The sequence below is a fragment of the Phalangium opilio genome, unplaced genomic scaffold (assembly GCF_054372755.1).
Source record: "Phalangium opilio isolate 3A_F unplaced genomic scaffold, DU_Popi_V2 ptg000053l_1, whole genome shotgun sequence".
In the NCBI taxonomy this organism is placed as follows: domain Eukaryota; kingdom Metazoa; phylum Arthropoda; class Arachnida; order Opiliones; family Phalangiidae; genus Phalangium; species Phalangium opilio.
In genome coordinates this window covers 4,252,783-4,278,476 of record NW_028324172.1, presented here as the reverse complement: position 1 = coordinate 4,278,476, position 25,694 = coordinate 4,252,783, and the positions used below count along the sequence as shown (strand labels likewise).

The 25,694-nt window shown below is 40.5% G+C and overlaps 2 protein-coding genes across 2 annotated transcripts; both read left to right on the top strand.

Annotated features, from left to right (window-relative positions):
• The first annotated feature begins 14,740 nt into the window (after positions 1-14,740).
• LOC149673139 (uncharacterized) lies at positions 14,741-18,454 on the top strand. The gene has a single exon (XM_089840215.1). It carries the CDS (start codon positions 14,741-14,743, stop codon positions 18,452-18,454), a length of 3,714 nt encoding a protein of 1,237 aa, XP_089696341.1.
• Positions 18,455-18,603: 149 nt separating this feature from the next.
• LOC149673138 (uncharacterized) lies at positions 18,604-20,184 on the top strand. The gene has a single exon (XM_089840214.1). It carries the CDS (start codon positions 18,604-18,606, stop codon positions 20,182-20,184), a length of 1,581 nt encoding a protein of 526 aa, XP_089696340.1.
• Positions 20,185-25,694: the final 5,510 nt, after the last annotated feature.

Genomic DNA, 25,694 nt, shown 5'->3' with positions numbered 1-25,694 from the left:
GAATCTCATTCAACCGAACGCGTTTCCCATTCAACCGAAAACAGCCCAACTATGCGGTTTTGGAAAATATATATCAAAATTTAAAAAGCAAACGTTTTCACTTTTTTTAAGGAATTTTTTTACCCTACAGTTTTCGTTGTATATATATATTGATGTTTGAAATGCAAAATTTAATTTTAAGAGTGATTGATAATGGATAGAATTGCTTTGTTTTGAAAAAGGTGGCAGCTAACTAATAACTACTAGGAGAATATTTTGGAAAAGGTGGCAGCTAAATAGTAAGAGAATGTTTAGGAAAAGGTGGCAGCTAACTATTAGGAGAATATTTTGGAAAAGGTGGCAGCTAATTAGTAGGAGAATATTTTGGAAAAGGTGGCAGCTAATTAGTAGGAGAATATTTTTGAAAAGGTGGCAGCTAATAAATAGGAGAATATTTTGGAAAAGGTGGCAACGAATTATTGGAACCATTGTTTGGAAAAGGTGGCAGCTAACTATTAGGAGAATATTTTGGAAAAGGTGGCAACTAATTAATAGGAGAATATTATGGAAAAGGTGGCAACTAATTATTGGAACCATTGTTTTGGAAAAGGTGGCAGCTAACTATTAGGAGAATATTTTGGAAAAGGTAGCAGCTAACTATTGAAATGGTAACTATGCTGAAAAGCAACTGCAAATCTTTTAAATCCTAATTGGCTGTATGGTATTGGGATCACAGAAGAATCCAGAGAAATCGTTTTAAAACTACCCAATGCACCAAAATTGATAAATAAAACAGTTTCCTTGGATCCGGTTCGCATCTAAAGCCTGTGAAGGTAGGTATCTGAAACCTGATAATCAACCGAAGATAGAAATTATTGCAAAAACTTTTGGTATCTTCAACGTCACTTCAGAGTTTGTACGAAGAGAATAACCAAAGATATATCTTCTCCTGCTCGAAAAGGACAAAAGCAGCCACCTTACACCTCTCCGAACAAATACCTATCTCCAATATGTCTTTGGAAAAAGAAAAAGCAAACGACCTGCAGATATCAAAATCTTAGAAAGCAGCAAAACTCGAAGTTAAACCCTTAACAAGAAGCAACACAATGAAATAAAAAGATTAACAACATTGATAAACAAAGACTAGTCTACTGAATTGGATGACATTTTGAGATATGAAGTATGAACACCGGAAACCACAAAAAAAATTTCGGAAGCGTTTAAGAAAATAGTGAGATGAGAAATGATGCCTCTTTGCGGAAATAAAAACAAGAATTTCTTAATGGTCAAGCCAAGAATGGTAAAATAAATGTTTTTGGCTAGCTTAAGATTAAGAAGTATTAATGTGCAATCGCTCCAGTCACATGGTTCCATCTATATTAAGTTATAAAAAATTAAAATATGGGTACGCAATTGTATTATTGTTGACTTAATGGGTGTTCGAAGTTGCTCCGCTGGTCTACTCCGGTTGACCTGGGTAACTAGCTTAGCACTCTCACTACTAACTAGTCACTTCTCTTTCCTACTAGCTCTCTATATCCTTGACTCTATATATAGGATCTAGCTTATCTCTATTTCGGCCTATTAACACAAGGGGCGCGCAGGGACTGCAATAGAGCGCCCTCAAGTGAGGAGACTCAAAAAATGTCATGATATGGACCTAGGCATAAACTAGATAGGAGTCTGAACGGTAAGCCTAATTTATTTATGTAATTATGCGTTTGTGTGAACCGCTGTTGTTAGGTTTGGTTAGGTTATGTTAAACTAGATTTGGTTTGGTTTGACAATTCCCAGCAACAAAAGCTATTAAATCATGCTAATAAATACTTTACTTATAAAACAACAATTTGAAATAAAAAACAGAAATGAGAGGACAGTTCATGATTGGAAAACCACCCAAATTGCTGTATACGGTCCAATGGAATTCAATCAAACCAGACATTGGATCCAATGGGATTCAATCGAACAAGACAAACGATCCAATGGGATTCGACCCAATGGTACAAAATCTGCAGATATCCTTAGTTTGGTTTCGGAGAGATAAAATTTGGCTTTCCAACTTGTTGAATCTACAAACAAAACTCTGAATATCGATTAAGATGTTCAAGTCTTTGTTAAATGGAGAGAAAGTAGTTTCCAAGTAAAAAGCGCCATTAAGAAATGTTTTAGGTATAAAGTATTTACAGTAATAAAAGAATATAACACTTATAGCACAAAATACACTATCGGAAATGGATACAGATTGAAAGAGTAAAAAGCACCATTAAGAAACGTTTTAAGCATAAAGTATTTACAGTAATAAAAGAATATAACACTTTTAGAACAAAATACACTATCGGAAATGGATACAGATTGAAAGAGTCGTTAAGGAAAGCTTTAATTGTTGGTGTACTTGTACAACCTCTTTTCTAAATGTATAAACACATAATATTAAAGCTTTTAGCCCAATATTTAATTTCGAAAGCAATTGCTGTAAAAGGATAAGCTGACACGTTAAGGAATAATGAAGGTAGTGTTAATTTTTAAAAAAAAACCATTAAACTTTAAACAAGTGCTCCTGAACATATAGTTAACTTCTACTCCATTATAATCGTTAGGGATAAGATGTACGTGACATTGACCCCCCCAACCGAATTCCCAATGGACCGCAATCCCATTCGACCGAATATCCCGCAATGATTTTTAGATTTCTAGCCCAAACGGCTATATTTCCGATGGACCGAAATCCCATTCGTCCGAATATGCCCGTAAAAAATACATCAATATAACTTGAAACAAGATAGCCGTGAGCGATTCGGTGGTGTAGTGGATACGGAGTTGGACTGCGAAGCGATAGATTGTTGGTTTGAATCTCCGAACGATGTGTTAATAATATTTGAAATAAATGTTTCGTGATACTAATAAAAACGCTCTTTTTCATTTCTTTCAAGGCATGGGATATATAGAAATAAAAGCAAATTGTACATACAATGAAGTATAGTCTTAATGGTAGTTTCAACAATGTCTTTAAGTTTTAATTAAAAAATTAATATTTTGGTTTCGGGAAGGTTAGGTTAGGTTAGTTTTAGTTTGGTTAGGGTACGTTAGTTTTGGTTTGGTTAGGTTAAGTTTTGTTTTGTTTCGGAACAGGACAATATGGTCTCGCCGCATTGGTCTCGCCAATTTGGTCGCGGGACTAATTGGTCTCACCGATTTGGTCTCGGTACTATTTGGTCTCGTGATTTTTTGGTCTCGGGACTATTTGGTATCGTGATTATTTGGTCTCGGGACGGTTTGGTCTCGTGATTATTTGGTTACCTAATTTGTTGCCTCCTTTTCCAAAGCAATGGTCCCAATAATTCGTTGCCACCTTTTCCAAAATAATGGTTCCTATGATTCGTTGCCACCTTTTCCAAAATATTCTCCTATTAATTATCTGACACCTTTTCCAAAATATTTCTATTATTGCTATTAAATTGTTCGTGGTAAGAGGCGGGCTTTTAATACTCATATAAATAATCTTCTTACCTCCAAACAAGGTTGGGTTGGGTTAGGTCCCGAGACCATAACGGAGAGACCAAATTGTCGCGGACCGGTTAGGTTTGGTTTGGTTTGGTTAGGTTTGGTTTTGTTTGGTTAGGTTTGGTTTTGTTTTGTTAGGTTAGGTAAGGTTTGGTTTGTTACGTTAAGTTAGGTTAGGTTATGTTTGGTTTGTTTAGGCGAGGTGAGGTTAGGTTCACCGTAGGTAAAACGTAGTTAAAATAAGTGCAATAACATATTTTCAACTCACTTTCATTTCAACAAAATAAGCCGTGATGAGGATAAAAATATATTTAATGCAAAACCACACACTAGGTCTTCTTCTAGTTCAATAAAATTTGGGTCCAATGGGACTATATCATAAATATAATCGCACCTTTTGGCTACGTTCGGTCGAATGGGATACCACAAAAAACCCCTTCTATCGAATGGGAATTCGGTTCAATGGGACCAAGGCACAATGACAGGGCTTTCACCAAAGGTTCAAGCAGCTGCCCTTTTTCTTATCACTTAACGGCCTCAACAGGAAACAATTGGGGAATGTTCAGCGATCCAGGAAGTGAAGCGGCTTTACCACACATTGTCTTCAATTGGATTTTGTTTGACGTTACACTCTTAGAAAAAAGGGTTCACAATAGCCAGAAAAGGAGTTCTTAGCTCTTGTCCCTTATTTTAAACCCCAATTTGTTTTTCGTGGAACCCTTCGTGGACGGTTTTCTGTGGCACCATAATGGAGTAGTTCTGAAACCCTTCTTTCTTCTTTGTAGCATCGTCAAGAGTTCATTACAGAGCCCTGCATGGGTTTGATATTAAACACAATACGGTATAATTAGCACCCTCACGGGTGTGTTAGCACACCCTTCACGGTTCCGCTTAGTGCCCCAACGGGTTCGTTCGCAAACCGATCTTAGTTCTGATTAACGACCTATTGAGTTCGTCATCAAAACCATAATGGTTCGGAGTAGCGCCCCAGGGGGTTCGTTAGGAAACGCATCACGGTGCAGCTTAGTGCCCATCGGGTTCGTTAGCAAACCCATCCTGGTGCAGCTTAGTACCCCAACGGGTTCGTTAGCAAACCCTTCAGGGTTCTGCTCAGTTCTCTAACGGGTTCGTTAGCAAACCCATCCTGGTGCAGCTTAGTACCCCAACGGGTTCGTTAGCAAACCCTTCAGGGTTTTGCTCAGTTCCCTAACGGGTTCGTTAGCAAACCCATCCTGGTGCAGCTTAGTACCCCAACGGGTTCGTTAGCAAACCCATCCTGGTGCAGCTTAGTACCCCAACGGGTTCGTTGGCAAACCCTTCAGGGTTCTGCTCAGTTCCCTAACGGGTTCGTTAGCAAACCCTTCTGGGTTCTGCTCAGTTCCCTAACGGTTTCGTTAGCAAACCCATCACGGTGCAGCTTAGTGCCTTAACGGGTTCGTTATCAACCCTTCACGGTTCTGCTTAGTGCCTTAACGGGTTCGTTATCAACCCTTCACGGTTCTGCTTAGTTTTTTAACGAGTTCGTCATCAAAACCATCCTGGTTCTGATTAACACCCTATTGAGTTCGTCATCAAACCCATCACGGTTCTGAGTATCGTCCCAACGGGTTCATTATCAAACCAATAATAGTGCTATGTAGCGCCCTTAACTGTTCAGAATGATCTGTCTACATAATCGAATAGTTAACAACACCCAAAATCAAGAAAATCACCAACCCCATAGAATGTTTCAACAATAAAGCTATATAAAATACATTATTTACCAAATGTGTATAAAGCAAACTTGAATCTTCTGAGAACAGAGTACAAAAAAGCAATATTGCGGCATCCACTTGAAGTTCTGTAAAATAAAACAACTGTGCAGTAACCATCACAAAAGTTTAGCATATATACTTCAATTTAGTGTAAGTGCCCAACCCTCAAATTCTGTTTCCGCAACTATTTCTTTTTCCTTGTCTAAGAGTTCAATAAGTTTCTTGGAAGATCGTTGATTCCGCGCTAAAGATATAATTTTGTTTTTCTTCTGAGCCAAATAATTTACAAAGGTATGCTGTATTTCAGAGCCGCATGGCTTACCGCAAATTCGAGATAATTCCTCAATTAACTGTAAAGAACATTACTTGTATATGCAAATTATTTAAAGTGAGGGTGAAGAGCAAAATAGTTTTTTTTCGACCTTCTACTAATTATAAGGCTTGCGTGCAAAGTGAAACAGCAGGAATCATATCCGACTGATTTAAATTTAAATATAGATTCAGATTCCATTAACTAATTAAATGCCGTAACTGCGAGGGAACCTTCAGCGTGAAATATAATACAAAATTCACGCGAAGTAATAATCGTGGCACGCGAGAATAATTTGTTAACTGCAAGGCATGGGAGTCACACGGTTTGTTGGAGGTGCGGAGTTTAAATATATCGATGAAGCCTGAATCTTTTTTGATTTTTAAAATCGTTTGGATATATCTCAGTGATGTTTCACTTTGCAGATAGATCTAATAGTTATGCCTATAGTAGAAGAATCAATAAAATAGCACTGATAGTCTACTTCAACTATCATTGAAGAAACAACAAATAATCTTACTTCATTTTCTTTTTGCAAAGCTGGAAATGTTTTCAGGATAGTGGCGATATCTTTTTGAAAAGACATTTTTTGACGGAAGTTGAAGGTTTTCATCATTTTTTCATTAATTATATTCTGGTCACATTTGCCGCGTTTCAGCTCAGTGTTTAATACTTCTATATGGGCTTGAATGCTGGTATCATCTTCAGCTTCTGAAGGGTCTTGTAACTAAAAGAAAGGATAAAAGTTTCAATCATTTTATATTCACCCGTACCCATCATACTGACAAACTTAATATACCTGCGTTCCTCTTGGTTTACTACTTTTTCCATCTGCAGTCTTCTCACTCCAATTTTGTAAAGCTTTTCGGAATGAGCGGAATTTTTTTTCATCTCTAATACTTTCTTGTGTGTTGTGAGTGGCAAACGCTCGTGTCTAAATTTTTGTCTTAGAGACAATACCCAATTAGCCTAAATATTAAAAAAATGGTCATATAAGTTCAAAAAAAGGTTTGGTTCTGTACCTAAATTTAGGATTCTTATACAGTAACTTACGTGTTTTGGATGAATTTTTCTATCCGCGAAGAAAGGATGTTTCGACACTAATAATATCGCTACATTTTGGTATTCGTGTTTAGTGGGATACCTTTAACAATTGCTTACTTATTATAGTCCGTAATTAAGAAAATAAAACTCGGTTACTTACAATACATGAGACCTCATATCCTCGTAAATGGTTGAAAGAATTTTGCCCCGATACTTCCCTCCAAAACGTCTGCTGTCTCGGTTTTTAATCATGCTTTCTACTTCGTTAGAAAACTTTGGAATGTTATATTTAAGGGGTAATTTTCCTTCTTCTCGGTTCTTAAACTGAATTCCTCGTCTTCTTCGTTTTCTTCGGCATTTCTTTGTTGTGATGTTTCCGCTTCCATATCAATCGGAGTTTCCAAGGGTGCTAGTTTGTCACCTTCTAACCTTTGAATTTGAATATCTTATTCATTAACAGGCCAGAGGAGAAACTGAAAAGGCAGCGCTTACTGTGCTTTGTTTTGTAACACATTTTCCATTGCTACGAGAACTCTTATCTTAGATTTATTTTGCTGGTACACTATCTGTTAGTTCCAAATCGATCCAGTCTCCCCAAGCTTCTTCATAAACTTGCAACAACCTTATTTCTTTTTGAAACAAAGTTCCTATATCGTCCATCACATTTTTTACCGAGGCCGCACTATTAACATTCACAATTTTCTTTCTTTCTTCGCAAGTTACATGATAGGTTACAGTGCTATCAGCTTCAGCCATGCTGTACAAAATGAAAAGTCAATTGCGCAAATCTTGAACACATCCTTTGCAAAGCCAATGCTGCAGTTTAATATATTCCTCCCCACAAGACTTAAAAGAATGCATAGGGGGGTGATGAAGTTTAGCTGAATTAGGTGTCAAAAGCTCCCACATATTTATGTCTTTCACTGAATATGCTGCCATATGCCGATTGTACCTCAAAGTTTGATATACTCTTGCACATAATAGCCACTCTGTTTTTACTTTTAAAACGAATAAAACTTTGTAGAATACCGGAATTTCCTCAGCTTGGATGAGATCAAGAATAAAAAAGAAACTTTTCGCGTACTTGACACTATTTCTAGTTAAGAATTTGGTTTCCACTAAATTGAAACGAATCGCTAAGCAGTGTCGTAAACCACCAGGTAATACCTTCAGATTTATATCTTTACATTTTCCCTCTTCGTTATCATTTTCAAAACCATTGCTACCGCTTTGTAACCAACAAAGTAAATTTTGGTGTCTACTGGAAATAGTTCTAGCTATGTTTTTAAAATTCCTTGATTTGGAAGCCATAGATTTAAAATATTGGTGTTTGGCTTCGTAGCGCATGCTACAGTGGTGAATTAGGGGGCCGTATTCTTCTATCAATCGCGGATAATGGATGAGAGAGTGAACCTTCGTTATAAATGATGCGGGAGATAGTTCTTTAAGAACTTCACAGAAATCTGATATTTGATATGTCAAAAAAGTAAGCCATTGTTCTGATATAACGGGCGTGGTTACGATTTGAACTATTTAAGTCAATATCATTAAAAGCTCCCAATGCTTATCTTTTAAATCAATAACGTGACCTAAAATTAATGGTAAAATATAAAAGAGACATTTCTTTTGAGATGAACTTCCACATATTTTTCCTGAACCTGTTAGAACCCTTTGGTGTATTAAAATGGGTTTATTTCGCCTCTCAAGTTCTCCATAAGGGAAATTCTCTATTTTATTATTAAAATAATACAAAGAAAAGCTTCCATCCTTGACAAACTTGGTAATAACTAATTTAAGTATCATCGGAATTACACCCTCAAATAGATCGTGCATTAAAACAGGGGGAAACGACTCCGTTATTCTAAAGTTTTGTAATGAACTAAATGGACATTCGTTATCCACACATATATTGTAGCATGGCTGCCAGATTCCTGGAGTTTCTACTCCTTGGATCTGGCAGGGTGTTAAGCCTCCATGCTACATACTCCTCCTCCATTTTCCTTACTGCGATATTTTGCAAGAAAAAGTTTAGTTTACTGTTGGCTTCTGTCTGGAGCAGTTCCCACCGTTTCTATTTTAAACCTCTCCCAAGACGGAGTTTTGTGTTGACGAAATAGTTGCGGGATCTTTATCCCTACGTAAATTGAGTTAATCAATAAAGATTAGAAGAATTTCTTCTATATTTGGATTATTAAAGTAAGTTGTCTTTATTCTTTTTTTATGGCCCTCAGGAGATTCTCCCTTAGTTAAATTATCATACGGAGGGTTACATAAAAATGGCGCCCAAACAGGGACCCGACTAAAAAAGACTAGGCCTTAAGCCTCGGTCAGTCCCGTAGCAAATTTGTTTATTATTGCCGGTATATCCGTCCCCCACGTGGTGTTAAGCCTTGGCTTCCACGAAGGTAAATGATTAACCATAATTAAATTAAATAAAATCTAAATTAATCATGACAAATTTTAATAATTAAATGAAATTAAAATGATCTTTATATTTGATGTATTGAATTTAGATAACTTACTTATTTGTATAAACTTAACTTAACTTGACTGTTGTAAACTTAATTGATTTATTAACTTGATTATTAAATAAATACAATAATGGCCTACTCGGACAATAAAATATGGAGGTCGCCTCGAACATCTGAGGATGAGGAGGATGATTCAACATTAAATAAAAGGGAAAATCAATCAAAAGAAGAGCTGTTTGCTTCTGCGGAAGACGATGGCGACACGCTATCACCGCCAGAAATACCTGATCCATTGGAGGATATTAACCGGATTCTTCGTATTGAGGAAGAGAATGACGAAGAAGATTCTGATTCGAGAAAGAGGACGGCCGCCTCTTCAGAATTGGAATTCTCTCCCTACCGATTATTCGCTCATAAGAGCATTCCTGCTCCCAAGGGAAGTTCAACTCCCTCAAATTTCTCTCCTCAAGCTGGGATCGATTCCCTAGTTCCTCCCAAATCAACGTCTAAAAACGTTAGGCCTAAAGTTTGTTTTTCAACCACTTTACCAAACCCTAGGGTTAGAACTATCGGAACCCAACTATCTCCGTCTCGACAAATCCCTCAATTGGGACCAGACTCTACTGATGAGGAATTAAGATACTTTATATTACCCTTACTCCAAACCTTGGCTGATAATTCAACCACACAGGCTAATGCCATAGCCCAGAATGTAGCAATAAAAAAAGCTATAGCTACTAGTTTGGATAAGTTAGTTAGGGATCTACCCACATTAACAAATAGAAGTACAGTTCCTCAGACGGGAAAAGTCCCTATCGAACCGCCAGAAAGGTAGCTTTTATGGGATCTGCGAGTGATAATGCATTAGGGTTCCTAGCGGCTTTTGAGGAATATGCCAAATTTCACAAGCTATCAAATGAAGACAAGTTAGCGGCATTGCCTCTCCTATTAAGAGGGCATGCCTTGAATTGGTACAGGGATTTAATCCGTCAATATGACGATATTTGTAATGAAAACCCTGCCCATCCTCATTTGGCTTGGAAAACATTTAAGAGACACTTTAAGGCTCAGTTTAGAGACTCCGAAGCTGACTCTAAGCTTAAAATAGAGATATCCCATAGGAGTCAAAAAGATAAGGAGTCGGTAGAGGATTTTTTCGGGGAAGTTATGAAGTTAAATTTAGGGATGACCCATCCTCTTTCCGAAAAAGAATTAGTTCCTATTATTAAAAGTAATCTGAAAGATGAACTTAGAACTCCCCTCCTTTTCTTGCAATTTACCGCTATGGAACAATTAAGGAATTCCTGTAAAACAATTGAAAAGGATATCGAAGTTAGGAATAAGAATGCTGAAAAAAGGGAAAAGAGGAGATCACCCCCTAAACCTAAGGTTACAGCTGAGTTCGCTTGCCCCGCTAATAAGGGCTCCGCCCATAGTCAGTGTTCCCCCGGGCATTGTCAAACCCTTGTAATCCTCCTACTTCCCCATCACATCCTAAATGGGAATATCCCTTGAAACCTTTAGACTCTAGATCGAAAGCTAGAGCTCAAAACAATTCAAATAGTCAAAGATCCTATGATAGATATTATAATCAGAGATCTAACTCCCCAGGACGTCAGTTGGTTTTGTCCTACCCTTCTACACGTATTATCACGTGTTTCAAATGTCAGAAACCAGGTCATCTAGCACCCAACTGTAAAGAAAAAAAGATTAGCAAGTCGGGGCAAGCCCAGACGGGAGAGGTCCCTCTCCCGGTGCCCAATAAATTCCCCTACCAAAAAGCGTGTCGCGTTCCCCCTGAGAATTGAATCCGTCAGGAAAGGTTCAGTTTATAGTACAGGAAAAATAGGTTTTAACCCTGAACAAATTGAAACAAAGCTGAAAATTTCAGATCTTATAGATTTTTGGGCGCTCTTTAACGTGGTGTGGTCTCCCACACTCTCCCATTGGAGGAATTTCCGCCATATTGGAAAATGGCGGACAAAATCAAGAAAACGTTTAATAACTCCGGGTCTACTTAACCGATAAACACGTAATTAGGCTTCAATTGTAGATCGCATTCAAACACATAATTCACCTCTTAAGATATTTTGTCCTACAACTAACCGGAAGTTCCCAATCTGACCTTGAAGATTAGCCTCATATAAAAAATGGGGATTTATAGCATTTATGGTTTCTATTTTCAGAATACGTTTCAAAAATTAAACATATAGTTCCTATTACAAACAAATTTTGTTTTTTTATCTGACAAGAGCTATAATTTATAGTACGGGAGAGGGTAAAACAGCCTTTTTACCATCATAAAACTTAATGTTTTAATATATACCATTGTTCGCCCACACTTGTCAATACGGCTAAAGTTGAGTTAAAGCGTGTGAAACAAAGTTGACATAACCAAGTGTATACTTTAAATGAAGATTATGGAATTGAGCTTTTGAATTAGCTTCTCTTCCACCAACAAGTGCGGCAGCAAAGCAACATTCAAATAGAGTTTATCACCAAGTTCAAACGTGGCTTGGAAGCAGCCTAAATGCTAGAGAATGGGGTTGGGGACAGGTAGGATCTGAACTCAAACCAATCGTTACCACTCTACAACCTGCTCCAGCTGAGCTTCTGCATATGATCCCTCGTAAATGCAAGGAAGTCTGTGATTTGAAATGTGAATGCGGTAAAACTGATCCAGTCTGTTTTTCAATTTGTAGACAATGCAAGGGAGTATCTTGTACAAATGAACATAGAGATTTTGAGGCTCAACCTCAAGTAGAGGACTATGATTAAACTTAAGCTTAACCAATATTGATAAATATACTAATATACAAGTTGGTAAACCAAAATAAACCTCTCCGATACGAGACGCAATTAATAATATCAGAAGTATATAATACTTCTCTTCGAGAGAAGTGTACCACAAATCTGGGTAAGTGTAACATCACTCTTCCCAACATCGGAACATTTAGAGCAAGGTTACTAAAACGAATCACATACGCGATAAATAGTTCCCTCATCATTACTCTATTAGCGTTTAATTATTTGGCAAGACGCACTTGTGCATTTTTGTCCCACGTCAAGACGAGGTTTGTGGGGTGATTGCTGGGGATTTAGTGCCAAACAATTATAGAATTCACCTTACGATGCGATGCCCATTTGTAGTTTGATCAGTGGGAAAGCAAACTAAAATAGTGAGCCTGGGAAGAATGACGTTACATAACTAAAGCATTAAGAGCAGAGGACACAGTGTCATCCTTCTTCTATTATCCCCTTCTGATAATATTAAGAAAATAATTAAGAAAATATAATTGATATTAATTACTTTAGTCGTCAGTAGTTTAACGTAATTCTACTGAAGTCGTTTTAAGAAACTTAATTCCTAAAATAATTTTAAACATAGCTATTGTTGACGTTTGAATTCTAGCGTATGCCTCTTTAACAATTTTTGGAAATTTAGGGTATATAAGGCGATTGATTCACAATAAATGATAAGAAATCCGCAATTGCATGAACCTTTGGTTGAAGCCCTGCAATTGGGAGGCTGGAGGTTTCTCGTAACCCTAGCCGATCGCCACGCACTTCTTGATCCTAACGTTGGGAGTAGAAGCAAAACGTTTGCTCCGATTTGCCAACTGCGGACACAGACAGACAGACACCCCCCCGCACACACGTCCAGTATAATACCTTTCCGTGACGTCATCGTCACTTAAAGAGGTAAAAATATAGTGGGAATAATATATTTTAGGTTTAAAACCCTCTTTGCCTTTATTTCGCTTGAAACCGTTTCGAAATACTCAAATATTAGATTTGCCTTACCTTTCCGGCTGGATTGTGAACTTCCGTTTAGTTGTAGGACAACATATCTTAGGATGAATTATGAGTTTGAAAGTAATCTACAATTGAAGCCTAATAACTTGTTAATCGGGTTAGTAGAACCAGAGTTATTAAACTTTTTCTCGATTTTGGAAATGTATTCTGAATATAGAAACCATAAAATGCTTTAAATTCCCATTTTTATATGAGGCTAATCTTCAGAGTCAGATTGTGAACTTCCGGTTAGTTGTAGGACAAAATATCTTAAGAGGTGAATTATGTGTTTGAAGGTGATCTACAATTGAAGCCTAATTACGTGTTAATCGGTTAAGTAGAACCGGAGTTATTAAACTTTTTCTCGATTTTGTCCGCCATTTTCCAATATGGCGGAAATTCCTCCAATGGGAGAGTGTGGGAGACCACACCACGTTAAAGAGCGCCCAAAAATCTATAAAATCTGAAATTTTCAGCTTTGTTTCAATTTGTTCAGGGTTCCCTCTATTTTTGGGCTAAAATGACTGTACTACTTATCTTATCCATTTACAGGAACGGCTCTAAAGTCTTCCCGATTTCAACGACGAAAGGGGTCTTCGTTACTGTAGATTGCAAAGTTCATCTCGGTACATTAGTCGGCACTACTGGCATTTCATTATCCGAAGACGAATTTCAAGAACTTTACGATGGACGGGTCAATATCACGACGTTTCTGGAAAGTGAAACAGCCTTACCGAACACATGGTTTTTCGAGGGGACTGAAACAAAACGTGTTCAGATGAGTGTTTATCAAAATCGACGTATTGTAAATATTCGTGAGATGATTAAAGGTACGGGAGCGAATTACGGGAATTTATATCCGACAAGGACTGGATTTGCGGTTTCCACACGTTCATGGATGTCACTGCTAGAAAAGTACGATGAAGTTAAAACTTTCTTGAATGAGGTTAAGCGTGTCTACACCAAAGTTAAAGGGATGATACTAAAGCAGCTTTCAGATGCTATATCAGAAAAATGTAACGGATGTCGAATAGATCATCCATCGCAGCTACAACATGAATGCCTTACGCTAGACTGGAACTCTAGGGTGTGTTAAAACCCCAAATTATTTACTTAGTTTAAATGATAAATAAATCTTAACTTTACTTCAAATATCAAAACACTTAAAAATCCGGTATACTTCAAATTATGTACTTCTGTTAGCATAAGTTTTACAAGCGCCAAATATCTCTTTACATAGCGAATAATACCGTGAATTCTTAACCCTTTTTTAACAATGGGCACTCGCGAACTCTCTGCGTTGGGGTTTTTTAAAAAAAGGAAGACATCCCGCGCTCTGAGTTCGAGAACCTTTAACCTAGGTAGCAACTATTTTGGCGCGCAAAATATTTATCTTGTAAATTTCATTCCCCCTTTGTTAGACCAAAAAGTATAAAAGGGACCTCGCGCCCCAAAATATAATCAGATTGAAACGAGCTCTTAGCCTTCTCTCTCAGCGACTCGCACTTGGTCGTAACCCGTTTTTTGGGCAGTTTTTGCGCCACGAAATACTTTAAACAAATTTCTGGCCTAATTCTGACCCTTAAAATCGACTCACCGCTAAATCGCAAGGACTTAGCCATTTTTTAGATAGTAATTTTTAACCCTTTTGAAACTTTAACTTTTTTCGTATCAACCAGTTTTTTTTGCCAATAAACATAAACTTTGTTTTTTTTTCTCGTACTAAACTTCAGTCGTTTTATTTTAATTTTAAACGCGGATACTAGTTATCGAATCAGACCTACAAAACCTTTAGATATTCAGTACGCGTTGCCACATTTTTTGGTGCCGAAACCCGGGATTTAATTAGTAACGCGTTTAAAAACACTTAACGAACAGTACGAGAAATGCCTCAAGACGTTATGGATGGTCTCACGCGATTAAAGGCAAAAAGAACCGGGACCAAACAGTCCGCGTCCCGCGCTAAAAACCTCATGGAAGTCGAATTGGGTAAAGCAAGTCCCGATTTCGCCGCTATCCAGGGGTACCTTAACATCTTAAAAACTAAAGAACAAACGTTAATCGAAATTAACGAAAACATGGAGCCCCTTTTCACCACCGCAGCGGAACTAGAAAAGGACCAACAGACATCGCTCGACTACATCGATGATCTCGTCATAGCCCAATGCCGCGGCAACCAAGCCGTCGATCTTCACAAACAAGCCGCGACTCTAGCGGCCGCTGTCGGCCTAGCAACGACCAGCTCATCCACCAGCTCGTCCAGGAGCGGCACTCCGACCGTTACCCATACCACGCAAGGTAACCTTAACGCGAACCCGCCCGGGACTCAACCGTCGATCGGAAGCTCAATCCCGCTTACCAACGTACCGCCCGGGACTCAACCGTCGATCGGAAGCTCGAACCCGCTTCCCAACGTACCGCCCGCGCCGAATTCCAGCTCGTTACCTCCGCCAAACGGAAACATTTCGGCCGTCCGCTTACCAAAATTAGAGATCCGTCGGTTTTCGGCTGACATTAGCACGTGGCAAAACTTCTGGGAGCGCTTCGCAACCAGCATCCACAACAACCCAAACCTGAACAAAACGGAGAAACAAAGCTATCTGGTATCCTACTTGGAAGGGCCAGCCCTAACAGCTATTGATGGATTATCACTATCCGACGCCAATTACGATGCCGCTATCGTAGAACTACACAATCGATTTGGATGCAGAGAGGACATAATCAACGAACACATGCATAACCTATTAAGCCTTCCTGCCGTCCGAAAATCAAATGACGTGGTAGGCTTAAGACGGTTACACGACGCTTGTATGACCCAAATTCGAAGCCTAGAAGACCTCCAAGTTATCGACCGTAACTTTGGACTGTTACTCTGCCCAATAATCACGCAACGTCTCCCCGAAGACATCACGCTCGCGTTCAGTCGCGAACACGCTCAACTAAACATTACCGACCTAATGAACTTTCTTCAAAAAGAAATCACAAGCCGCGAACGCGCCTCGGTCCTCGCTCGGTCTACCGGTTCAGACCCCCGCCGCACCGAATCCGACCGCCGGTATCCCGAACGGCCACCGCAGCCTCGAGATTTTCGCTACGACAACAGGAGATCGAGACCACCCAGTGGAGCCGCCGCACTCGCCGTAAACTCCGATATCCGAGCCTGTCTCTACTGCGATAAACACGAACATTCGACTACCCAGTGCAACCAGCTAACCGTAGCCGAAAAGAAGGCTATACTCATGCAAAAGAAACGCTGTTTCATTTGCCTTCGGGAACATCAAGCCCGGAATTGTAATTCCAGATACCGAATTTGCAAGTTTTGCCAGAAACGGCACCACTCTAGTATCTGCGACCGTCCCAAGGAAAACACGCCTGAAAACATAGAGACCGCCACTTCAACGGGCACCGCTCAAATGACCGCCGGAGTTTCGACGAAATCAACGGGAGCCGTATTTCTCCAAACCGCCTTGGCCGTAGCCAATAGTCCCGCCGGACAAAATACCGAGACGGTCCGATGCCTCCTCGACACCGGGAGCCACGTCACGTTTATTAAAGAGAAAATATCCCGAAAGCTCGCGTTGCCAGTCCTACTAGAAGAAAACCTCGAAACCACCAGCTTCGGAAGCACGAAACCCGAACGCAAAATAAGACGGAAGGTGCAGGTGGAGCTCAGGAGTCGCTATAACCCCGAGAAAAGGATCACCATCGAAGCCTACGAAACACCCGAAATATGCGGCTCGGTATTCGCCGTACCGGGCGCGGAACTCTCCCGCGAATTTCAAAGACGAAACCTCCCGATGGCCGACGCAACAACGGTAGAAGAAGGCAATCGCGATCCCCACGCGGTCGACGTACTAATCGGAGCCGACTACCTTTGGGCTATCGCGAGCGGAAAAAGCGAACGTTTCGGACCGACACTAACCGCAATGGAAACGATTTTTGGGTGGACGCTCCAAGGTCCACAGACCGTCGGATCACGCGATATCGGAATAAACACCGTCTCCATCATGCTAATCAACGTAAACTCGAATTTAGAGGAAGAAAGCATCTCGAAAAACCTTCGCGGATTCTGGGAGCTAGAATCGTTCGGCGTCCACGACTTAAACGAAGAAAAAGAATCGGGCAACAAAATCCTAGAAACATTCGCTAAAACAACCGAGTTCCAAGACGGTCGCTACACGGTCGCTCTACCGTTTAAAACAGGCAACTTAAACCTGGGAGACAATTACGCCGTAGCCGCAAAGAGAACCTCGAATTTACTTTTCAAACTAAGAAAAGATCCCGTCAGCTTTAACGAGTACAACACGATAATCAAGGATCAAATCTCCGCCGGAATCGTCGAAAGAGTCGACCCGAGTAAAAACGTCGGCGACGCGCTTTACTACCTGCCGCACCGAGCCGTAATCAGAGAAGCTAGCACTTCAACAAGAACTCGCGTCGTCTACGATGCATCATCTCACGCGACCGACGTCTCCAGCCTTAACGCGTGCCTAGAATCCGGACCGAAGCTAAACCCCGAACTTTTCGACATCTTACTCCGGTTCCGAGAAGGAAAAGTCGCGTACACGGCCGACATAACGAAGGCGTTCCTTCAAATTCAAATCCGCGAGGAAGACCGAGACGTCTTACGATTTCTATGGGTAGACGTCGACGATCCCTACAAGAGCCACACGCTTAGAACCTACCGGATAACACGCGTCCCTTTCGGCGCAGCATCAAGCCCCTTCCTACTGGCCGCTACCGTCAGGCTTCACGCAAAGAAATACCAGGAGATCTACCCAGAAGCTAGCAAATTACTCGACGACTCTCTCTATGTCGATGACCTAGTCGCAACCTCCACCACCAACGAAGAAGCCATTAAAAGGATATCAGAAGTAGATCAAATCATGCAAGACGCTAGCATGAAACTAACGAAATGGCAAAGCAATTCTCCGAAGGTCAGGGAACATCTAACCGATAAAAATCAAGACACAAAGTCCAAAGAGACCCAGCCATTTTCCGCGCCGCCTAAAGTCCTCGGACTCACGTGGGACAGTACAAAAGACGTCCTTTTGTTCGAAATCAAAGAATTAATGGAGTTCATTCAAAACCGGAAGAGCACGAAACGCTGGGTGCTGAAGTCCGTCGCCAAGATATTCGATCCACTCGGGTTCCTCGCGCCTTTTACGATACGGGCCAAGCTCCTCTTTCAAAAACTTTGGGAAAACGGTCAATCCTGGGACGAGTCACTACCTGAGGAACTAGCAGAAATCTTCGAAGCCTGGTGCTGCCAATTACGAGATTTAACCAAAATCTCCGTGCCCCGCTACTACTACCGGGGAGCCGTTAGGGTCGACGGCGAAGAAATCGAATTACACTGTTTCTCCGACGCAAGTCCTAAAGCCTACGCCGCCGTAGCCTACTTTCGTTACCGGAGCGAAGGAGGAAATATCTCGTCTACATTCATCACGGCAAAATCACGGGTAGCCCCGCTAAAGAAGCTCACACTTCCGCGACTCGAACTAATGGGAGCCCTATTAGCCGCTAAACTCGTCGACCATCTCAAACACCAGCTGAAACTCAAGCCGAACAAAATATCATGTGGAGCGATTCAAAAATAACCTTAGGATGGATCAAGGGTAGCGCTGACCGATGGAAACCCTTCGTCGCCAACCGAGTAAGAGAAATTCAGACGATCTCCAATCCCATGTCTTGGCGCCATTGCAAGGGAACCGAAAATCCGGCCGACCTCCCAACTCGCGGATGTAAGATGGCCGAACTCGCGCACGATAATTTCTGGTGGCACGGCCCCAGCTGGCTCCAAGAAGAATTAAATGTCTCCCAAGACCAACCCGCGGAAATAAGCTTGGACTCCGTACAGGACGAATTAAGGAAGGGTACTCTCACCCTGACCATTGGGACTCCCAAAAGAGAATCACCGCTCAATATTCGCACCTTCAGCTCACTGAAAAACCTCTATCGCCATACAGCCTGGGTTTTCCGATTCATTAACAACAGTCGCTTCAAGAACCAAAGGCGGATGGGAGAACTTAAAGCCGAAGAAATTCAACTCGCGGAGAAATATTGGATTCGCACGACCCAAGAAGAACAGTTTCCGGAAGAAACTGGCAACCTAGCAAAACAATTGGAGATTTCTAAAACTTCGAAGGTCCTAACGCTGCACCCTCGCCTGGATGATGACGGACTCCTCCGTATAAGCGGTCGACTACAAGGTAGCGGACTCTCTCCCGCGGAACAAAAACCCTATCTTCTCGCGCCGAATCACCCCTTTACGGAATTGCTCGTAAAAAACGCACACGAGAAAGTAATGCATGCCGGCGTAATCATAACCACGGTATCGCTACGAGAAAAATTCTGGATTATAAAATCGCGTAACTTCGTGAGCTCGGTCCTACGGAACTGCAACGTTTGCAAATATTTTCGAGCGCGCCCGTCCGAAGCCGTCATGGCACCGTTACCGGAGTTCCGAACCACCCCGACGCCAGTCTTCGAAAACACCGGTCTGGACTTCGCTGGTCCCCTTTACACACGGGACGGAAGTAAATGTTACGTCGCGCTATTTACGTGCGCGGTAACACGCGCCGTACACTTGGAGTTGGTTTCCGACCAGACAACGGACACGTTCCTTCTCGCTTTCCGGCGGTTCGTATCAAGACGCGGCATGGTGAGGAATATCCACTCGGACAACGCTAAAACGTTCAAGCGCGCTAAAACCGAACTTAGCGAAATTTGGAAAAACGTCGCCAGCCCAAAAGTCGCTCAATATTTCGGGGAGCATCAAATAAAATGGACCTACATTTGCGACCGAGCCGCCTGGTGGGGTGGCTACTGGGAAAGACTCGTAGGGTCAGTTAAAAACGCCCTACGAAAAACCATCGGCCGAGCCAAACTCTCTTTCGAGGAAATCGCCACTACTCTCACGGAAGCCGAAGCAGCGATCAATTCACGCCCAGTCACCTTCGTCTCCGAAGACGCAAACGAGCCATCACCATTAACCCCAAGTCATTTTCTCGTTGGGGATCGGATGACCAGTTTGCCCTCCACGACGTACCCGAAAGCCTCCGATGTTCCCGCCAACAGGAAGGAGCTGACCCGCCGTCTGAAGTACCGACAGACAGTCATCGATGGATTCTGGAAACGATGGCGTTCCGAATATCTGCTCCAATTACGGTCAGCCCACAACCGTACCAGAAACCAGCCGACAACTCCTCTTCAAGCCGGAAACGTCGTCCTCATCGGAGAAGAGAAATTACCACGCCTAGTTGGAAGCTGGGAGTTATCGACGAGACCTTCACAGGCCGCCACGGCCATATCAGATCGTGTATGGTGAGATTGGCTGATGGGACCAAGCTTCGCAGACCAATCCAACTACTTTACAACCTCGAACTTTAAATCGCGGTAATTCATTTAAACGAACTTTAAATCGTGTTAATTTTAATCGAACTCTAAACAAACTTAATCTTTTAATCAAATCGCGCATAATATTGAACCTTATAGTTCAATCGGGGGGAGGCTGTTAAAACCCCAAATTATTTACTTAGTTTAAATGATAAATAGATCTTAACTTTACTTCAAATATCAAAACACTTAAAAATCCGGTATACTTCAAATTATGTACTTCTGTTAGCATAAGTTTTACAAGCGCCAAATATCTCTTTACATAGCGAATAATACCGTGAATTCTTAACCCTTTTTTAACAATGGGCACTCGCGAACTCTCTGCGTTGGGATTTTTTAAAAAAAGGAAGACATCCCGCGCTCTGAGTTCGAGAACCTTTAACCTAGGTAGCAACTATTTTGGCGCGCAAAATATTTATCTTGTAAATTTCATTCCCCCTTTGTTAGACCAAAAAGTATAAAAGGGACCTCGCGCCCCAAAATATAATCAGATTGAAACGAGCTCTTAGCCTTCTCTCTCAGCGACTCGCACTTGGTCGTAACCCGTTTTTTGGGCAGTTTTTGCGCCACGAAATACTTTAAACAAATTTCTGGCCTAATTCTGACCCTTAAAATCGACTCACCGCTAAATCGCAAGGACTTAGCCATTTTTTAGATAGTAATTTTTAACCCTTTTGAAACTTTAACTTTTTTCGTATCAACCAGTTTTTTTTGCCAATAAACATAAACTTTGTTTTTTTTTCTCGTACTAAACTTCAGTCGTTTTATTTTAATTTTAAACGCGGATACTAGTTATCGAATCAGACCTACAAAACCTTTAGATATTCAGTACGCGTTGCCACAGGGTGGAAGATCATTTTCTCTCGGTCATGGACTGCTTGAACTACTCTGAAATACATGCTGAAATAATTCCCAATTCATTTCTATGCGTAGACTTCTGTGTACATTTACTTTCACACATTGCGTGTAATGCAAAGGCGATGTTATTTAGGGCAGAGGAGACCGCGTAGATTGTATATTCAATAAAAAAATCATTGTCAAACCGAATTTTATCATTCCTATTTTGTAAGGGTACATTTCTCAGTTAGAATAAAAGAAACGAGACAACACTCGGTTTTACTCATTCCGTATGATGGATTTGAAGTTAAAGCACGTTTTCACATCGATCGTGGTAGGTGTCACTCAAGTTGGTAAATCCTACTTCGTAGCCAATCTTATTAAACATAATGTGGAATGTATATCCCCACCCCCTGAACGAATTATTTGGTGTTATACCGAATATCAAGAAAAGTTGTTTTCTTCGGTGTTGGAAGCTGTGCCTTTCGTGGAATTCCACGAGGGTTTGTTAGATGATAGCATCCTCGACTCTCGAGTCCGAAATCTTCTCATTTTGGACGACCTATTAACAGAGATATCAAATATTAAAAAAATAACCAACTTGTTCATTCGAGGCTCCCACCATAGAAATACGTCAGTTATAGTTTTGATGCAGAATCTTTATTATCCTGGAAAGGAGATAAGAACTATAAACTTAAACTCGTGTTATTTATTTTTGTTTGACAATCCACGTGACCGAACTTCAATCCTGAACCTCGCGAAACAGATATCTCCTTCAAACACTAAATACGTTGTTGACGCTTATCGGCAGGCCATCTCCCAGAAATTTGGCTATTTATTTATAGACTTAAAACCCAATACATCAGACGATCGAAGACTGCGAACGGGTATTATACCTGGAGAGGAAGCAGTCGTATATTTACCCAAATAAAAACCCGTATCTAATATGTATACCTCCAAAAAAATAAACAGGAACATAAATTTCTTGAAATTTCTCAGTAGTTGTAACGTTAAACAGAAGAATGCCATTTTGAAATTGGCAACGAAAGACGAGATTTTAAGCCTTACAGAAGTTTGTATAAATTTGCTGGGAGGAAACATTGAACTGACACTCTCCGAACGGAAGCGCTTGAAGAAGCATTCTAAAACTATTCGAGGCGTCTCAGGAAAAATCCCACTCACCCAAAAAGGAAGCTCTTAGTTCAACGTGGGGGATTTTTACCGCTTCTTCTTGCTCCGTTACTCTCAGTGTTAGCTTCTGTTACTGGAACAGCAATTAGTCGAGCCATTTAAAAAATGGCACGAAAAATGGTACTAGTTTCAGAAGACGTGCTTAAAAGGTTAAAAACACACACCCCTGATATTAAGCCTATAGAGGATTCCATACCTACACTCGATAAAGAAATGAAAAATATTTTGGATGATCCCAATTTATCACAGTCGGATAAATTAACACTATACAACCAAATCTTACAACGACACATCAATTCCACTCGAAAAGTGATGGGAAAATCCGATACAGAGAAATTAATCACAGATTCAATATTTATGAAAAAAACATCGTGGATGAGTGAAAAAGCGGATGGAGTACCCTCTTCCCTCGTAAACGATGCTATTGGTCTATACAATTGGATCTCGAGGAAGCCGAGAATTACTTGGTCTGATTTAGGTGAAATGCAAATTGATGGAAATGTCATCTCGGGATCTAACGTTGTAGATTTGATGTACGATGCAGTTCGAAGAACGAAACCTATTACTAATCCTACAGGTTATGAAATATTCTATAGAACAATTCAATCTAACAATGTACCGAAGAGATACATAAAAAACCCTGCTAGACTAAGCCTCATCAATTCAATTTTGTTAAACACACCACCCTCCAGTCCACGAACTTGGATTCATGTATAATTAATTATTTTGAAATAAAACATCGCCACCTAACCTCTGAATATTTAATTAGATCACACGCGTGACGATGGACGGATGCCCCGAAGTTATAGCGGTCACTAATTTAACAAGGCTTGTAACATCCTTTAATAACAATCCTAAATTTTTGACACTCCTATTGATTATCCTCATAATCCTTGCAATTAAGTTATCGGATTTTACATTTTGGTATTTCATTAGTTCGCGTGGTAATTATACTTTAAATGGATAAACTGGAGACTATTTATTATGATATATCAGACTCTGGGGGTTACGCTGGTATTGCACCGTTGTATCGCTCTGCGCGAGAGAAAGGCTTGAAAGTGACTATAAAAAATGTAAAAGATTTTTTAAGTCGACAAGATGCATACACTTTACATAGACCCGCACGATTGAAGATAACAAGAAATAGAACGATAGTTTACGGATTAAATGAACAATTTCAAATGGATCTTTGCGACCTACAGAAGATAGCGAAGTATAATAATAAAAATCGTTATCTCCTTTGTTGTATCGACGTTTTCAGTAGAATGGCTTTCGTGGAACCTGTCAAAGATAAGCGGGGTGTGACGGTCGCATCTGCCCTCAAGAAGATTTTGGATAATTGAAGAAGCCATACCCCAAAGTGACAAAGGCTCAGAATTTTTATCGCATTTTGTTCAAGATGAGTTAAAATCACGGAAAATTAGGTTTTTTACGACAAATTCAGAGGTTAAGTCGGCTCTAATTGAAAGATTTATTAGAACGCTTCGATCGAGGTTATACAGATATTTTACCCATAAAAATACGTTAAAATACGTCGACGTGATTCAAGATTTAGTTAGTGCCTACAACAATTCATACCACAGATCTATCAAGTGTAAACCGATTGATGTTACCGCAGAAAATACCAAACAAGTTTGGCTTACTCTTTATGATGATTTGGATTTCAGCCCCCCATTAAGCTACGCCTTCGATATTGGGGATATCGTGAGAATTAGTAAAAATAAGGGTCATTTCGAACAAGGTTACCATCCTAACTGGTCGGAAGAATTATTCAAGGTCTCCGAACGGCTGGCCAGAAACCCACCTGTATATAAGGTGGAGGATCTTAACTCAACTCCCATATTGGGATCGTTTTATGCTGAGGAGGTTCAAGCAGTTGGAAAAGATATTAACACTTGTACTTATAAAATAGAAAGAGTTTTGAAAAAAGGACGAAGGTCTGACAAAACGGTAGAGCTCTACGTTAGGTGGAAAGGATACGGTCCTGAGTTTGATAGTTGGGTTCAAGAAGTTGACTTGGAATGAGTTTTTACGTAACTTTACCTTCGGACTCGTCCAAGAATTATTTTCCAAATAATTCGGTGAGCAAATTTATAACCTATCTACCCCAAGCCATAGAGTTTGATGGAGATTATGAGGTTGGTCTCTGTGAGTTTAGTTACCCTCGAACGTGGAATAATGTGAAACAAGATTGTTTCATGCGTGTTTATACAGACGGTAAACCCGGGGACCCAGGATTTAATCTACAGAGATTAGTTCAGATTCCACCGGGAAACTACGCCACTGTATACGATATTCTCTAAATGATTGAAGTCGATATTGGAGCTGGAGTGGTCTTTACATGTGACCCACTCAGTAAACGAGTTTCGGTAGAGATGAAAGAGTTGGTTCATTTGGATATACCAACTCATATCGCATTGATGTTGGGTTTCACCCTCGATAGTACGGGGGAGTTTCTAAAATTAGAATCGAGTACAAGGGCACTGTATACAGTCGATATGAATGCCTCTCTACACTCCTTGTTTGTTTACTCGGACATAGTTGAGAAAACTATAGTGGGTGATTGCAATTCACCCCTTCTAAGAATTGTAAGCGTGAAGGGGATGGATGGTGAGACGATTGATGTGGTATTTAGCCAACCACACTATCTCCCCGTGGCTACCACAAAAATTCAAACCATCGAAATTAATATAATGGACGATACGGGTGACTACGTGCGATTTCAACGGGGTAAGTCTCACGTCACTCTACACTTCCGTCCTAGGAGATCTTGGACGTCGCTATAATAACAGGGTTACGTTAGTTAAACCGTCATTTGATGTACGGTAAACGGACAAATAACATCATGAGACATCAACAAAATCATAGCTTTGGGGATTTTGAAAATTTCTTTTTAAATCAGGCTGGATATGGATCGATACCGGTTTATCACGGACAAAGTGTGCAAAGAGGTTCTGGTTTTGGAAATATTTTAGCCTCCGCATTTCGAAGTGCCCTTCCACTTTTAAAACGCGGCGCTGCTTACCTTGGTAGGAAACTGTTGAGTACTGGTGCAAAAGTGGCCACTGACGTGGTTAGTGCAGTGGTATTCCAGTCAAAAACTCTTTCAAATCCCGAGCAAAGACTGCTGGAAAAGAGACTTTATTATCCACAGCGGAAGAAATAAAACGAATGACAGGATCAGGTGCTAAAAAGAAGCGGGTCTGTCGTACTAATATCACTCCGAGGAAGAGTAAGAAGAGGAGAACAACAAAATCAATCCCCTCTCCACGAGATATTTTCACAACATAAAAATTATGAGTCTGTTACACCCGCATTCACAGGGTTGCGTGAATTCAGAGCTAGGACTCTTCGATGTGCCAATGACGCAAACGGGTATTGTTAGCGGTGAATGGGTGGAATATAATTCCATTT

What these genes read in the sequence shown, in the direction of transcription:
- LOC149673139 (XM_089840215.1), top strand. Translation starts at nt 14,741, where the DNA reads ATGCCTCAAGACGTTATGGATGGTCTCACGCGATTAAAGGCAAAAAGA.
- LOC149673138 (XM_089840214.1), top strand. Translation starts at nt 18,604, where the DNA reads ATGGCCGAACTCGCGCACGATAATTTCTGGTGGCACGGCCCCAGCTGG.